The sequence below is a fragment of the Coffea arabica genome, chromosome 8e (genome assembly GCF_036785885.1).
Source record: "Coffea arabica cultivar ET-39 chromosome 8e, Coffea Arabica ET-39 HiFi, whole genome shotgun sequence".
Lineage (NCBI taxonomy): Eukaryota > Viridiplantae > Streptophyta > Magnoliopsida > Gentianales > Rubiaceae > Coffea > Coffea arabica.
In genome coordinates, this window is record NC_092324.1 from 50647222 (window position 1) to 50662576 (window position 15355).

Here is a 15355-nt window from a genome sequence, read left to right on the forward strand (position 1 = left end):
GTTTGGCTTGAAACCTATATTTGGCAATTTAAGAAGAACTTTTGGAGCGATATAGTTTTTTTTTCCTTTAGATTAAGAGAAGGGTATTATAGAATACTCAAAGGTAAATTTGTCATGCATCAGCATTTTGGGCTTATTTTTGTTCCTAAACCATTAAAAGAAGGGAGGTTTGTGTAATTTTCACAATCTCAGGGGATTTTCTTCTTGACCGCCTCCACAACCACTATCATGTAGTCACGACTCTTCTTTCTTTAGCCCATTTGTCCAAGTTTCCAAATCCTCCCTTGCTCCTTCCTCTTCCCTTCTCGTTTTCTCAAATAGCCCTCATCCTTGAGTCTTTCCCCTGCCATGATCATAAAGCCTTAATAATTCTCTTGAACTGCTTCCTCATCGCATCAGAAATCGTTCAGGATGTCATCATCAAAACAATCTAATGAAATTACCAAATTGCCTTTTGTAGCACAGGATATATATATAACGAAATTACAAAGAATATTTGAGGTAAAAATGAAAATTCTTTTCTCCCATGTTCTCCATCTAATCCTCCAGCTGCACTCCAGTTAACGAGCCAATGTCCATCTGTAGTTTTAAAAAGAAGGAATCAGCACATTGAAGGAGATTTGATCCACAGATTCATTCAGTATGCAACAACAGATGCAGATCTTTACTGACAGCAAATCAAGTTACAAAGGTTTTTTTAATCCATCAATATAAATTTAGAAACATGAGCACATTTCTCAAATTAAATGTAGATGGAACCATGCAAATGGTGTTTCTTGTTACAAACAACATCATATCGTGCAAAATACCAGTGATCAAGCTATAATATCAATACTAAACCATCTTGTGCGTGTCTACATCCCCTACTATTCCATAATTCTAAGTACACAGAAGTTTGACGGCTCAGGGACAAATCAATTGATTTTGCCCTTGTTAAGTTTCCCAATGACGGGGGAATATTGGCTTCAAATGAATTTCGTGACAAATTCAACCACCACAGAGATGGAAAAGATAAACAGATATTTTAAGGAACCTTACCACTGACGTCATTGTTTGAGATGTCTAATCTTTTTTTTTTTTCCGGAAACGTTAGAAGGTAATTTGAGATGTCTAATCGACTTAGATTTATTTCCAGAGAATCATCTATAAGAAACGGACCCGTAAAAGAGTTGGCCTTTAGAACAAGAACTTCTAAGTTTGTATTATTTTGCAGAAGCCAAGTAGGAATCTGGCCGACTAACTTATTGGAAGAAAGATCAAGAAGTTGTATTTCTTTCTGATAGAGCAGAAATTGTGTTTGGATTGTATTTTCCGTCATTTTTCATGGAAAAATTACTGTAGCGATTTGATATATGTGTGGGAAAAAGGTAATAGGAAAATGTGATCACGGAAAACGATAATATTTTCCGACGGAAACAAGCAATCCAAGCAAGAAGGATTCTTTGAGTCTGATTATTCAATTTCCATCCAGATAAATAGAGAACCTTTAGCTGAAATGGTGGGAGGAGAGTAAGATCCTCAATGTTGACATGTAAATCATTGTTTACAGGTCCTGGATGTATACCAGTGATCAAGCTATAATAGCAATACCAAAGCATTCCAATATCGCGCGTGTCTACATCCTACTATTCCATAATTCTAAGTAAATTGAATTTTGACGGCTCAGGGGCATAATTTGCACACCAATAAAGGGTCAAAAGTCATGCTCTCTTTGGCCTCTGGAGGCCTTGGTAGAATGCATCAAACCAAAATGTTTGTCCTCTGAAAATAAGAGGGCCAATGAAGATATTAAATTTTATCTATGGTGTCCAAAAGATGACTTAGTATACAAACAACTAATCTTGACAGGTGCTTGCATTCAGTAACAATAGAATTAGACCATAAAAAAAGAAGTCAATAAACTTAAATAAGCACGAAGCTCAATCTTTCAATAACCAAACACCTTCCACCTAAAATGCAATAAAGGATTATAGAGTTTTACTGAACGGCAGAGAGCCCCTACATCCTATATCTCTTTCACACAGTACATACAAATCTTCAAAAAAAATGCTGCTAAAAGAGTTACTAAATATTCTATCAGACTGGTAAATTAGAAAGATGGTGCTACCCAAACTGGTGGACCGATCAAACTAAACGACTGGACACCGTCAAAACGTTCAATCCGTCCACCATCTTCAAGATTGTAGACACCCATGTCCTTCCCACCCCCTTGCTGAGTAAAAGTATAGGCTTCTATTGCATCATCCGTGAAATAGATGCAATTTGGCTTGATTACGTTCGGAAAGCTAGTGGCATCAATCGAAAATGCACCATTATGCCCAACAAAAATGGCCCTCTCCCCCACATTGGTGATCTCCTTCCATCCCCTCTTGATTAAATCCAGTTGTATGACTCGAAAATTGGTAGCCCCATAGGTCTCCTCATCATCATCCTCAAGTGCAGCCCCATCCCGTGCAACTATTAGTAATTCACCATCTGATTCTACAAGATACGACTCTCTACATTTGATCAACTCCCGATCTATGGTAAAACCATAATGAGCTACCGTAGGATCTGAAATATCCCAAACCCAAATATCGCCACCATAAGTGATTGCGTAGCCTTTTCCATTATAAAAATTAACATCGTTGAAGGCACCATTATAAAAATTAACATCGTTGAAGGCACCATTCGGTGAAGATTCCATTCTTGTCCAAGACTTGTCTCCTGGTCTCCAAAACCCCAGAAATCGGCCAGCACCACCAACCACCACCAGAACAAACTCCGATGTATGTGAAGGACTCGCCGATAAAACAGCTTTTATTACAAAAAAACAAGGATCGACCTCTAATTCATGGGCGGGGAACGTGAATAGATGTGGGAGCTCAATTTGGACCCCCGAGAAAGGATGCAACAAGTTCACGTCTCCGGACTTTCCTATCGTCATCAACCACCCTCTTGATTCAATGCATTTTTTACCTTTTGCTTCGGGTAGTGACAACGTCCTCCAAATCCTACCTCTGGATAGACTGTAGAATTCTCGATCATCACTGTCCTCCTTCTCTGCAAGCATCAGCAATGGAACATTGGGCCATGACTTAACAAACTTGTCCACATGTGCAGCGGCACGCCATGAAGTGCAAACCCCTCTGAAAGCCATGAAGTCTTCGACCAGTTGTATCTTTGTCGCTATGCTGACCAACAGATCGGGTAAAAGACTCGACCAAACTGAATCTCCCATGTTTTTTTTTTTAATTTAATTTGCACAAAAGATCTTTTTTGTCTACACTGAAAAAAAAAACATCAAAGTAGAAAGTTCATGCACTTTTATTGCAAATAATTTGGGATCTTAATCCAAATCAAGATTGGATTAAAGGGAATCCTAATGTAATTTGGAAACTCATAATTAAGATTATTACCAACTTATTATTACCTGAAGTCAAAACGACCAATAGGATAGGATGTTGGACCTTAGACCAGTCTCCCGTCCCGTCCTGCCAACAAACCGACCTCCCCGTCCTTGTTACACTGCACACCACTTCTGTTACTACTCCAAAAATAAAAAGGCCAACTTTAACTCGCCAACCTCCCGTCCTTATTGTACGCTGCAACCCAAGTAAATAAAGAAACAATAATTAAATACAGTACAAAATTCAATATAAGAAGAGATTTTGTTAGCAATATTGAAATCTAAAAGCTCTGTTACTAATCTAAAAAATGTAAAAAGAAAGGCTAAACCGAATTCATTTCGTAGATTTTATCTCAGTCCCAATGTTTTAAAACTCGGACCGTTAATTGAACCGAGAAGTGAAAAGGTCGAGGTTCAATCGGTCGGACCGATTCAACTGCGGTTCAATAAATAAATAAATAAATAACTATATATATATATACACACACACTCATACATACATACCTGTGCACAGAATAAAATATAAATGTTATAACATAATTAATATAAGAGCAATATTATAGTTATCCAACTTACATGTCCAATTGTCTAAATATTAGAATTAACAAAAAAAATACAAGTCTAGAAAACACTCAAAAAGTCCAAACAAGTTCAATTTCTGAGGCTTCTATAATCTTCTTCGTCATTCTAGGACAACAAAGCTTTAAAAAAAGCCACCTTGACAAGTCGTCACCACCATCCAAGACCATTATATGAATCACTGGCAAGTGATAAAAGTATAAAATTCATATTAATACCGTAAACCAATTCATAGTGCAAAAACCAGTCCATGATCACTAGAGGGAAACTAAAAATTGTAAAACATACTACAAAATCAACTAACCATCTGCATATCAAAAAAAAATGAGCGAGACTATATAAAAGGTTACTCAGCTCAAATTCACATCCTTAATTCGTTGATAAGAGTCCCCTTGATTCATTGCGTATACTACATAATCCACCATTTTTTTAGAGTCCCCTTAGATTGTGCTACTAAAACATCTGCCATGAGGCAATATTAAAGATCAGATAAACGAGGGAAAACAAAATATAAGAGTCAGAAAAAGAACAAAGATAACTTGCATGAATCAAGAATCTCAAAATGTTGCTTTCCAGCACCTTAATAGTCGTGGAGATAGAGGAAGGAGGTGGGGATGGGGCTTGGGGGAAAGTTGAGCAGTAATTTCAGGGAAATTATACAAAGTTTGGAGTTTAAGATTCCACCATTACATGACAAGATGTAAGATATCCCACTGATTTCTCTCGTACAGACATATATATACGAAGGAAATTCCCAGGTCTTAGCATATTATCAGCAGTAGATGGCAGCCAATTAAATGGGGTTATGCACATTAATCATATCCACGATACAGTGCCTAAGTAATTTATGGCTAGATTAATCTTTGGTGGTATCAAGTCTTATTTTTGTAGAATGTTATGTACCTAATCATTTGCTTTAGATGATTAACTTAGCTCAACAAGATCACTAAATCAGCAACCTTATTAGGCCCCATCAAGATCGACTTCTTATTTGAATAAAGTTTGTCACATCCTCATGATCAAGCAAGATAAACCCTGATCATGGTCAACAAATAAGTAATCATGCGTGCAATCATCCTATGATCCAATGACATAACCTTTGTACTCCAGGCTCCAGAGAACAAAGAACAAAACTGAATAGCTAGTCTCGAGATTATTCTAGTAAACTGAAACAGAGAACAAAACTACCCAACTAATAAAAATTCCACCGCTATTTTCCTCCATAAATTCCAACATTTTCCCGTCAAGATAATCTGGCAACTTATTTTTTGGGTAGTATTTAAAAATTTCAAAAAATCCAAAAAAATAAGTACAGCAAGATCAGAAATATACTAACAAAATTTAAAAAAAAAAAAAAAGAAATTGATGAGACATATATACAGAGGGCCGAAAAAGAAATTGATGACACATATAAACAGAGGGCCGAAGGGATCAAGTTTACTTGTTAAGATAGAACTTCGTGCTGAGCACCGACGGCAAATCGGCAAGTCCGCAAGAGCAGCCAAGCAGGAAGACCGAAGACGCCAAAGACTGGAGTAGTTGAATGAGAAGCCGAGCAGTCGGCAAAAGCAGCGGCAGCAGCCGAGCAGGAACTCCAGGAAGACTGAAGACGGCGAGGAGGCGAAGAGCCGAAGACTGGAGTAGTGCAGTGAACTGTGAAGAGTAGATTGAAGATTAGCCGATTAGGTTTAGAAATTAGATGACGTTCGGTTTAGACGTTTAGTCCTTTTCGGTCAAAGACTCAAAATTCAGTCAATTTTTTGAAAAAAAAAAAAAAAAATCGCGGTTCACGGTTCATCCGAATTTAACGATTTGAACCATTTTTTACGATTTTGACCGGTTCTTTAACCAAGTCAACACAAATTATGAACCGGACCGGACACACGATCGGTTCGCGATTCGACCGATCGAACTGGCCGGTCCGATCCGGGTTTGAAAACCTTGCTCAGTCCCTAAGATAAGATTATTATTATTACCTGAAGTCAAACGACCAACAGGAGCCAGACCAATCTCCCGTCCTTGACAGACCAACAAAACTGGTAGCAGCTAATGCCAATCTTCAGTCCTTATCATGAACTTCAACATAGAAGATGTAAAGTGAACGGAAAAACCAAAATTCACGAAGATTTGTGTTAGTAATCTAAACCCAACAACACACTGAATTCGATTTGGAGGGATACTCCAAATTCTCAATCCAAATTGATATTGGATTCCACAAAAGATAAACAATAAACCCCTGAAACCGAAATTGGATTTTGGAAGAAATCAAACTGGGTATGATTAAAAACTCAAGATGTCATGAAATCAGAGCACCTTTTCAATTAAACAAAAAGTACAAACAAATTTGGCTCTCCTTTTCGGATGAAGGCTCAGGGATGTTAGTTTCTGAATTCATATAGAGGGTAAGAGTTGAGAGTAGGTTAGATTGCGGCCGGCCGGGCGGCGGGCGGGAGTCTGAGGAGGTGATGAGCGTGGGGAATGGGGATCTATCAGTATGAGAGATATCGGGGTGGCTTTCGACGGAGGAAGATTGTGCTCCAGCTTAGGCACAAACTCAATGAGCACGTGTGGTTCGCTACGTTAATCTACGTACCTAGGTGAACAGCAGGGGGTAAATATATAGTACGTCGGTCACGGTCACTTGCATCAGTTTTACGGTTTCCTAAAGGTTTCGGATTTTCAAAATATTAGTTGGAATTGGAATTTAATTCTCCAAACCTTTGCCAAATTGGATTTTGAGCAGGAGAGTTTTTTTTTTTTTTTTTTTTTTTAGTTCCTAACGTTTGATCCATGTATTGAATTAATTGGTATTCTGTATTTTAATCAAAGCAAATGTAGATTTTAAAATTTCTGATTTTAGGCATATTTAATATAACTAACAAAAAAATTACTATATCTAATGGTTAAGAACAAATGAAAATTAATCAAAAATTTTCATTTGCACTTTTTGACCTTAATGTTTGAAAATTTGACCAATATGGCCTCTTATGTTTTAAATAATTATGTTAGGGATTTCAAATGAAATAAAATATGAATTAAATTAAATGCATGACAAATGTGCTGTAAAATCTTATCAAAATCCCTAAAAGTACTACATATCGGCAAGATACTATCATTTAGCCTAAAGAGCATCTTTTTGATAGATTAATTAGAATTGGTTAACAGTAAACGGATACTGTATAAAAAGAAAAATTAGTGAAAAGAGGAGAACCCTTATTTTAGCATATAACTTCATTTTAAACACTCTTTACATAAATTATTGCAGGACTTGTGGATAGGTTTCAATCAGTTATTGTTAATTAGCAATCATGACAACATTAAAAGGAAGAGCTAATTACCAATACGAAGTACACGTATGGATTTTTGGAAGAACTTTGTGCTGTTGTTGTTTTTTCATTGTCTTTTCTTCATGCTAAATCAAATATTTTAATAATATAATTATATTTAGTTTCGTACACATTGATAACTCTACCAAATAATTCAAATAATTATACAACATATCTATTTGATTTCAAACAAATTAAATTAATTATTAAGTAAATTTAAATTAAATATAGTTGTTTATATTTTAAACAAATATGTAATTATAAGTGAAAAAAATGATAAAAACTCTTTATCAACTAATTATTGTTATAATTAATTATGTTATGCCAAATTTGAGTCCAACTATGCAAAAGAGAAGAAACATATTAGAAATTAATTATATGAATAGATAAATAAATAAAAAAAAGAAAAGTTTATCTTTTTCATGTATGTTAACATCTAAATTCCTATTATGTATAAGACAATTTCAGCCCAATTCATATTTAATGTCATTCTAAAATCCTCAACATCACTATTTGAAACTATAATGATTCAAATATTAAACATTGGAAACTAAAAATGTAAAGTCAAAATAGTTCGCTGATAGAAATTTTATTTTGACAATTAAAATCGGTGGAATTTTTGTCATGTTGTCATAAATTTACTCAAATTAGAAACTTTGGAGACCAAGTTTTGATTGAAACATGAGGAACTAATTTGGCAAACATATTAAATTTTGGGGATCAGAACTGCATTTATCTCTTAATATAATTCAGGCATCCCCAAAAAGTTTAATTTTAGGGAAAGAACATAATTCATGATTGGTACGTCTGCTTCGTGTTTTGGTTTCCAAAGTTTTTTGACTTTTTGTCACGTCAGTCAGCTGGCAAATGAATGGGGACAGACAACACAAGCCGGGTTAAAGTCGAAATTAATTACTCCCTCCCTTTTTTTATAACTGACGTTTAAGATTTTACACACCAATTAAGAAAAGTTTTGCATTGCTTAAATCTGTACACTACTTTCCTTTTGTACCCTCATTAATTATCCAATTCACCCATGTTTTCTTTCACTAGAGTACTAAATGGTGCTATTTTATTAGGTCAAAAGCAATGCAAACTAACTCCCACCAAATTAGGAGTAGTAATTAAGAACCCTGTATTGGAAAAGAGAGATAAAAGGGTAAAATTGTGAAAAAATAATTAATACTGTATGGGGATAATAAAATGACAGATAAAAGTACACTAGAGCAAATTTCTTAAACGTCAGTTATAAAAAAAGGGAGGGAGTACTTTACAAGGGATAAACGGGATTAAAGTCTGAGTAATTTGCTTTATTCGGTTCAACTTTCAAGATTGTAAACCATGATTACGTGTAGAAAGAATTTAAATAATGTTGTAGGCAATAATTACATATGGAAAGAGGATGTTAAAAACAAAATTAGTTGATTCATCGGGTTTGGTTTCCATTTTTTGGTCAAATTCAAATTTATGTTGTTAGCTTAGGTTATGTTTGGATTGCATTTTTCGTGATTTTTAATGGAAAAATTACTGTAGCGATTTGATGTATGTGAGGAAAAAAGGTGATAGAAAAATGTGATCACGGAAAACGACGTAATTTTTTTGACGGAAACAGGCAATCCAAACCAGGCCTTACACTATTTGCACTTTCTATGCTATTGCCATAATAAGCATCATTTGTCTGTTTTGAGTATTGAATTTAACCCCCTTCCTCCCACAAACAATCCAGTTTCCACTTCAATTATCCGTCATTGGCATATTGGCTAAGATTTATTTCCCTTTAAATTAGAGAATTCATTACAGTTAGAATTACCTTCTTTGTGGTTTGAGTGAATTATTAAATGATCCCTGTAGTTTGATCAAATTACATTTACCTCGTTAGTAACTTCTGTCAAACTTCATAATCAAAACATTTATAGACTTCGATGCAAGATAAAAATGCAACACTGTAGTTTGAAGAAACCCCTTATTTTTCTACTTTTTCTTTTTCCTTTTCCACCTTTCTTTTTTCTTCTTCTTCAGTAATTTCTGAAAACGAGTGGACTCAAACGTGGCAACGCTGATATTAATTATTATTTGTATATATTCTACTATTGGAAAATGCAATCGGCTTGTATAGAATGACTAGTGGTGAACTAATTAATTGTCTTACTTGAAGATGATAGCAATAGGTAGAGCTTTTGGATTATTTTCATTGAACTTCCCTTAATTCAGCAATGCTCGAATTTCACCTGTGATGCTAAATTTGTCAGTTGCTTGAACTTGCATGAGTTGTGTGCTTTTATAAAAAAGGAGGGACAGTTAAAAGCTTCTGTCATATACGTAATCTTAGGCTTTGTTTGCAATTGTTGGCTTGTCTAGTTAGGTTTTGTTTGCTATTGTTGGCAAATGTTTGGGTGGTGATAGTTTGTTGAAGACGATGAGTTTCTGTCTGGCAAATGAACACTGCTTCGTTACTACGCCCCTCTCGTCGGGCATTTATGTAATTTCAGTCGTGACGGTTACAGCAGTCGGTGCACGGTGTACTACCCTTTCTGCGGGCTTAAAACGTGTGTGTCCATTTCTATCCAATTGTTGTTGCCGTTTCCCATGTGATTTGGGTTCTTGTATTTTGGGTCAAGGCCTTTGTCTTTAGATTTTCAAGTCGGGCTTTTAGCCCACCGTGACCAGACTTGCTGTAATTCATCGGCTCAGTGTCCGAATGGTTTTGAGCCTTGTGGTGCCTTCAACCGATGCTACGGGCTTTTCACTGGATTTGCACTTGAGGCTGAATTGGCCCTTTTTTTTTTTCGGTACTGAATTGATTATTACAACCGCTACTCTCGTCCTCTTTCATTCTCCTGGTTGGGATAATTGCAGAAACCTCCCCTTATATTTTTCATAATATCACTCAGTGTCCCTTAGATTTTTTAAAATCTCACTTACTTATCTTAGATTACATTTTTGGTAACATTTTAACCCCTTTGGAGGAAATGCAAGAAAGATAAAGCTTTTGTTCTAATACTACCCGTATGTTACCCTATTTATGAATCCTACAACAACAATAAAAAAATAAAGTAAGGTTAAAAAGTAAAAAGATTAAAATATGAGCGGCTATAAATACAATAACGAGTAATTTTGTAGATAGACAACAACTATTACCTAATATAATGCATGATGTTTAAACAAAAGAAAAGGATATTCCTAGATATATATTTGGTCATTAGATCTTTTTTTGATTATTTTTTTAATTCTAACATGTTTATAAAGTTTTTTCTTATAAGTAGGACTTATATTACAAACCACACATATGAAAAAGATTATTTTATTTTTCAATACAACTTAAACTACATGATGTATTAAAACATATTTCCTTAAAAAATTATTGACGTTCTTATTACTGTCTCCGAAATTATTCAAAATGTTAACTACTCATCAAAATCCTCCTAAGTGATTGACTTTGACTGGACTTAATTTACCCACTTCCTTTGCTATCCCCCCTTGACCTCGATATAGAGAAATATGGACCATTATTAGATAGTAATTTGTTTCATTAATCTATATTTTTTGGTTTAAAAATTTTATTTTGCTTTGGATTTTGGGTTACATAGTTATTAAGAGAAAAAGTAATATTGTCAATTTGTGACCTTTAATAGGAATATTTAGTATTATCAAAATGACAAGGGAGGTAAGTGAGATTCTAAAATCCTCAGGAGAGCTGAATGATATTATGAGGAACCTTAGGGGAGGTATCTTAAGTTATCCCCACCTAGTTTTGATGAAAATTATGGCTTCGAATTTGCAATGATAATTATGGCTCCTTCTCTACACACAATGTGTTTGCTTGACGAAATTGTCGGCACTGATATAAAGCCACTAAATAAATAAATAAGAAGAAAAGAAAAAGGAAAAACAATTGCTTGGGGGTTATTCGGTCTTACCTGATTTTGATTCGAACTTGTAAATAGTAGGCTCATACCTGCTAATTTTGTATATTTAGTTTGCATTATATTTTCAGGTCATGTCAATAATTGCTACCCCTATTGGAGATGGATTCTTCACATTTGGTATTTATCGAATTAATGCCGACATGAATAATTGGGTGTTTTGGATTCATTTTCTGTACTTGACAATTTTCATGGGGATTAATGGTCTTTAAATTTGGATGTTCATTGGAATTCAGTTTTTGGACTCGATAGTGTTCATTGGGATTAATGGCCTTTAATGCTCATTTTGGTCTTCCAAAGTGGTTTAAAATCTTAATTTAGTCCTTTAAATTAAAAATGCCTCAATTTGGTCCTCTAAAACGGCAAAATATCTCAATTTGGTCCCTCAAACTGAAAAACTTATACTTTGGTCCTCACCAAAGTAGCATGCAATCTTGTGGCCAGTTTGGGAATTAGGATGGAAAAGAAAAGAAAAGATAATGAAGGATTGGATTGGAAAAGTGAAACACTTTGTGCAATGTATAAATGGTTTTGTGTACCCCAAGTTATTTCAACTTACGTGGATGAATGTGAAATGGAAAAAAGAAAAGAAAAAGGAAAAAATTGCTTGGCAAATTTGAGCGCTTTGATGGTGTTTAGTGATTCAGTTTTATGGGTTTGGGTCTTTCCATCAAACTAATTAATGTGGTTTCTTTTTTGGTCTTGGGTGTGATTTGTGGGTTGGTGCAATGTCAAGCCCTCGTCGTACATCTTCCTCCTCGTGGATGGAGTTCAGGTTTGAGATTTTTTGATACTTTTGTAGGACCAAATTGAAATGTTTTTAGTTTTAGAGACTAAATTGATATTTTGATTCACTTTGAAGGGCCAAAATGGAAATAATTCTACATTCTCAACGGGGTAATGCTAATGGTGTAAACTCCCAAAATTACAAAGCTAAAAACCTTTCTTTGGCAGCTCGGGCTGCCTTAGTCCAAGCAGTAACGTCTACTGTTCCATATTGCATTATGCAATCTACAATGATCCGGTCAGGTAGGGAATATTGTGCTATTTATGATCGATGGCTTTTCTTTTTCATTTTTCTGGGTTTGTGATGTTGTCTTACATTTTTCCAGCTTATGTATCTGCCAGTTTCTTTGGAAGTTTTGGGACCTATATTATTATATCATGACTATTGGAGGGGGCTGCGGGAAGGGGAAGGATGCGAGGAGAGGGAAACTGATGGTGGTGGTGAGTGATAATTAATTTTTAAAAAATATTTCAAAAATTTTTTAATTCTAGAAATTTCCAAAATACATCTTTAAAAATACCTTTAAAAGTACTCCTAAAAATATTTAACTATCTATCGTAGAAGTTTTTTTTATATACGCCACTATAGTAAACCTTTTTAACAACACCCTCAAAAATACCTAATTCGTATCAAATTTTCCTTATTCACAAAGCATTACTAACTATACATCCACAAATATGAGGAGCCATCGCTACTGTTATTAGTTTTAAGATTGATGGCCTCTACATATATATATATATATATATGTATGTATATCTTGGAATTCGTTTAAAGCATCCATTTTTTAAATGTTGGAAGCTATCATCCACCTTCTCATGAATTATTAAATCAAAAAGAATTTTGTATTAAGGCACCAAAAACAAACATCCGGTTTATTTAGTCCATAGGAAGAACCCGCAACTCATAACAACATCAACCGTACTTTCAAAATCAGCCAAATAGGTCAATTCCGTAATCCAAAATTATCTTGTACTTTAAATAAAAAATTAGACTTGGTTTCAGGTTCTGATTATCCGGCTTCCAGTCATAGGAAAAGTGACATGAGATATAAGAGAAAGCAAGCCAGTAAACTCAACCCAAGACCCAGAAAAATCCAAGAAAAAGTGCAGGAAGAAATTAGAAAGACATCCCTATTGCCTTTGGTAGATGAAGAACAGCCTGTTAAAAAATTAAAACACATGGAAAAGCATGTTTTTAACCCGAAAGGAAAAAGGAAAAAATAGATTATAGGTTTGATACATGTTATGTAACAAAACAAGAACAAAGTTAAATCAACTGCTCTATGAAAAACAACTGAATCTTTCCTTCTGTGGTTCCTCCCCATCCTAAGTGATAAGTTTGGCCTAATGGTTAACCTTGATGATTTTTCACTCTCGACATCGTCATATATGGACGGTTTTCGTAATAGCACATTTGGACACTGTGACGACTATTTTCAACAACCCTTGCCACTGGTTGAGCTGGATTCTTATCCTGTCTCTCAGATGGACGGTTAACCTTGATGATTTTTCACTCTCTCAGGTGGTTTCTTGTCTGCCTCAACCTTTACTCCTTTTCTGGTTACAGGACGAACCAAATTTAATCCACCCACTGAACTGACTGACCTTTTTTCCTCTTCCACGTCAAATGGAACCTCCGATGATTTTCTCTTCTTCTTCTCGAATGCCTTTTCAATTTCTAGATGAGTCGCATCTGGATGAGACTTCCGAGCCATTATCTGGATAAGGTACAGAACTTCAATTACACTCTAGAAAGACTTGGGAAACAGATACTAGACACTAGAGCAGCAAGCTGAATGACAGCACTTTCCAATGTATCAAAGCAGTCTCAACAAAAAATTTAATACTAAATGGCATATAACCTCGAGCAGAAAACAAATATCAGTATGGATAAGTTCGCTGCAATCGTGACAGCAAAAAAGGGGTAAATAACTTAAAACAAATTACTATACTATCTAAAGGGGCAAACTTGGATTAATCTTTTCCCTGGATCACAGATACTCATGATCATGAGGATAAAGTTCCAATCACATCTACAATACTTTTACATTTTTGTTATACCCTGTTGACTATACTTGTCAACTACCAAACGAGCAGTCCAAATTAACGCATAAAAAGTAGAAAAGCACAGGCACAAGTTCATGAGTACTAGGAACTTATTCCACAACAAAAGTGGCAAAATTCCATTTTAAGATATGATGACAGCAAAAGGGTAGAATGCAATCAGGATAAGTGTATGATATCCGTGTAAAAGAGCGTAAAAGAGACCTTGGCCAATGTTAATTTGGGGTCTTCACCAAGCATTCTGCCGAACTTGAGTTCCATTTGGTCCAGAGGGTCAAGCTTAGGGGGGCTCGTCTTTAGCTGCCAAGACTGAAACTTTTCTGGGTTTTTTCTCAAAGAAAACATTTCTTGATTTTCTAGGGTGCAAAGAGGAAGGCAAGCAGAATTGAGCAGCAATAGAGTTGACAGTTGCACCCGAAGTAGTGGCAGTTGTGGATTAAAGAGGAATGGAGTCCATTCTTGTGGAATTAGAGCAAAACTCATCAGAGATAAGATTCACAAGCTTTAAAGATTAATGGGTCTCCGGTCCGTCTACCCATCATTATGGCCTTTTCCTTCCTTTTTTTTTTTTTTTCCTTTTCTTTTCTTTTTGCCCTTTTCTATAAACTTTTTTTTTTTTGGGTTCCTAATTAGCCTGGCAGGGATTTAAAGGTTTGGAAGCCGTGTAGGATAAATATCTATATCTTTACAATGTATAAAGTTAGAGATGTGACATTTGGTGTAAATAATTTTTGTGATTTTTTGAACTTTTAACTTTTTCCTTACAACAAATTAATTGTTACCATTATCGCCTAATCACATTTTACCATTATAATTACTCATAAGTCAAAATCACCCTAATCTAACTATCAAATTACTGTAATATTATAAATCAATGTCCTTTAATAAAAAAATTATCAATTTGATTTATATAAAAAATAAAATTGATATAAAATTAATTCATTTTAAATTTTTTTAAATTACACATAGTTTGAGTGTGTCCTTCACAATGCTTCTTCTAATTCTTTAGATTTATAGCTTCGTCAAGAGGAAGAATCGGTTCAAGTTTCTTCATCAAGGTACATAATAAGTTTCCATTTTCATGGCGATAATTTGTAATACTTTTTTTTGGGGATAATTTTGGAGACCTTCTATGAGGTTTCTAACGATTGCAGATGCCTCACTTGAGGGTTCTATCAGTTTTTCTTTCACGCTCATTAAAAGCTTAACTCTTATCCTAAAAAACTTCATTTTCATCCTAATTTATACAACTTTTACCATCATTTACTAATTGTAATTTCATGATTTAT

The 15355-nt window shown here is 34.8% G+C and overlaps 1 protein-coding gene and 1 long non-coding RNA gene across 5 annotated transcripts; both read right to left on the reverse strand.

The window, feature by feature from the left end:
* Window positions 1-1873: 1873 nt before the first annotated feature.
* On the reverse strand, window positions 1874-6559 carry LOC113703904 (putative F-box protein At5g55150). Of its 4 annotated transcripts, none has more exons than XM_027225417.2 (4): window positions 5944-6559; window positions 5409-5620; window positions 3413-3584; window positions 1874-3168 (listed from the first exon to the last, which is right to left on the reverse strand). In XM_027225417.2, exon 4 carries the CDS (start codon window positions 3137-3139, stop codon window positions 2090-2092), a length of 1050 nt encoding a protein of 349 aa, XP_027081218.1. In that variant the 5' UTR covers window positions 3140-3168; window positions 3413-3584; window positions 5409-5620; window positions 5944-6559; the 3' UTR covers window positions 1874-2089. The 4 variants fall into 4 exon arrangements, with proteins under 4 accessions (XP_027081218.1, XP_027081219.1, XP_027081217.1 ...); XM_027225418.2 differs by having other exon boundaries at window positions 1874-3173; XM_027225416.2 differs by having other exon boundaries at window positions 1874-3262.
* Window positions 6560-13150: 6591 nt separating this feature from the next.
* Window positions 13151-14578, reverse strand: LOC140013095 (uncharacterized). Its single transcript, XR_011820171.1, has 2 exons — window positions 14271-14578; window positions 13151-13720 (listed from the first exon to the last, which is right to left on the reverse strand). It is a non-coding gene; the product is annotated as an uncharacterized lncRNA (long non-coding RNA).
* Between the last annotated feature and the right edge of the window lie 777 nt (window positions 14579-15355).

What these genes read in the sequence shown, in the direction of transcription:
- LOC113703904 (XM_027225416.2), bottom strand. Translation starts at nt 3,220, where the DNA reads ATGGGAGATTCAGTTTGGTCGAGTCTTTTACCCGATCTGTTGGTCAGC.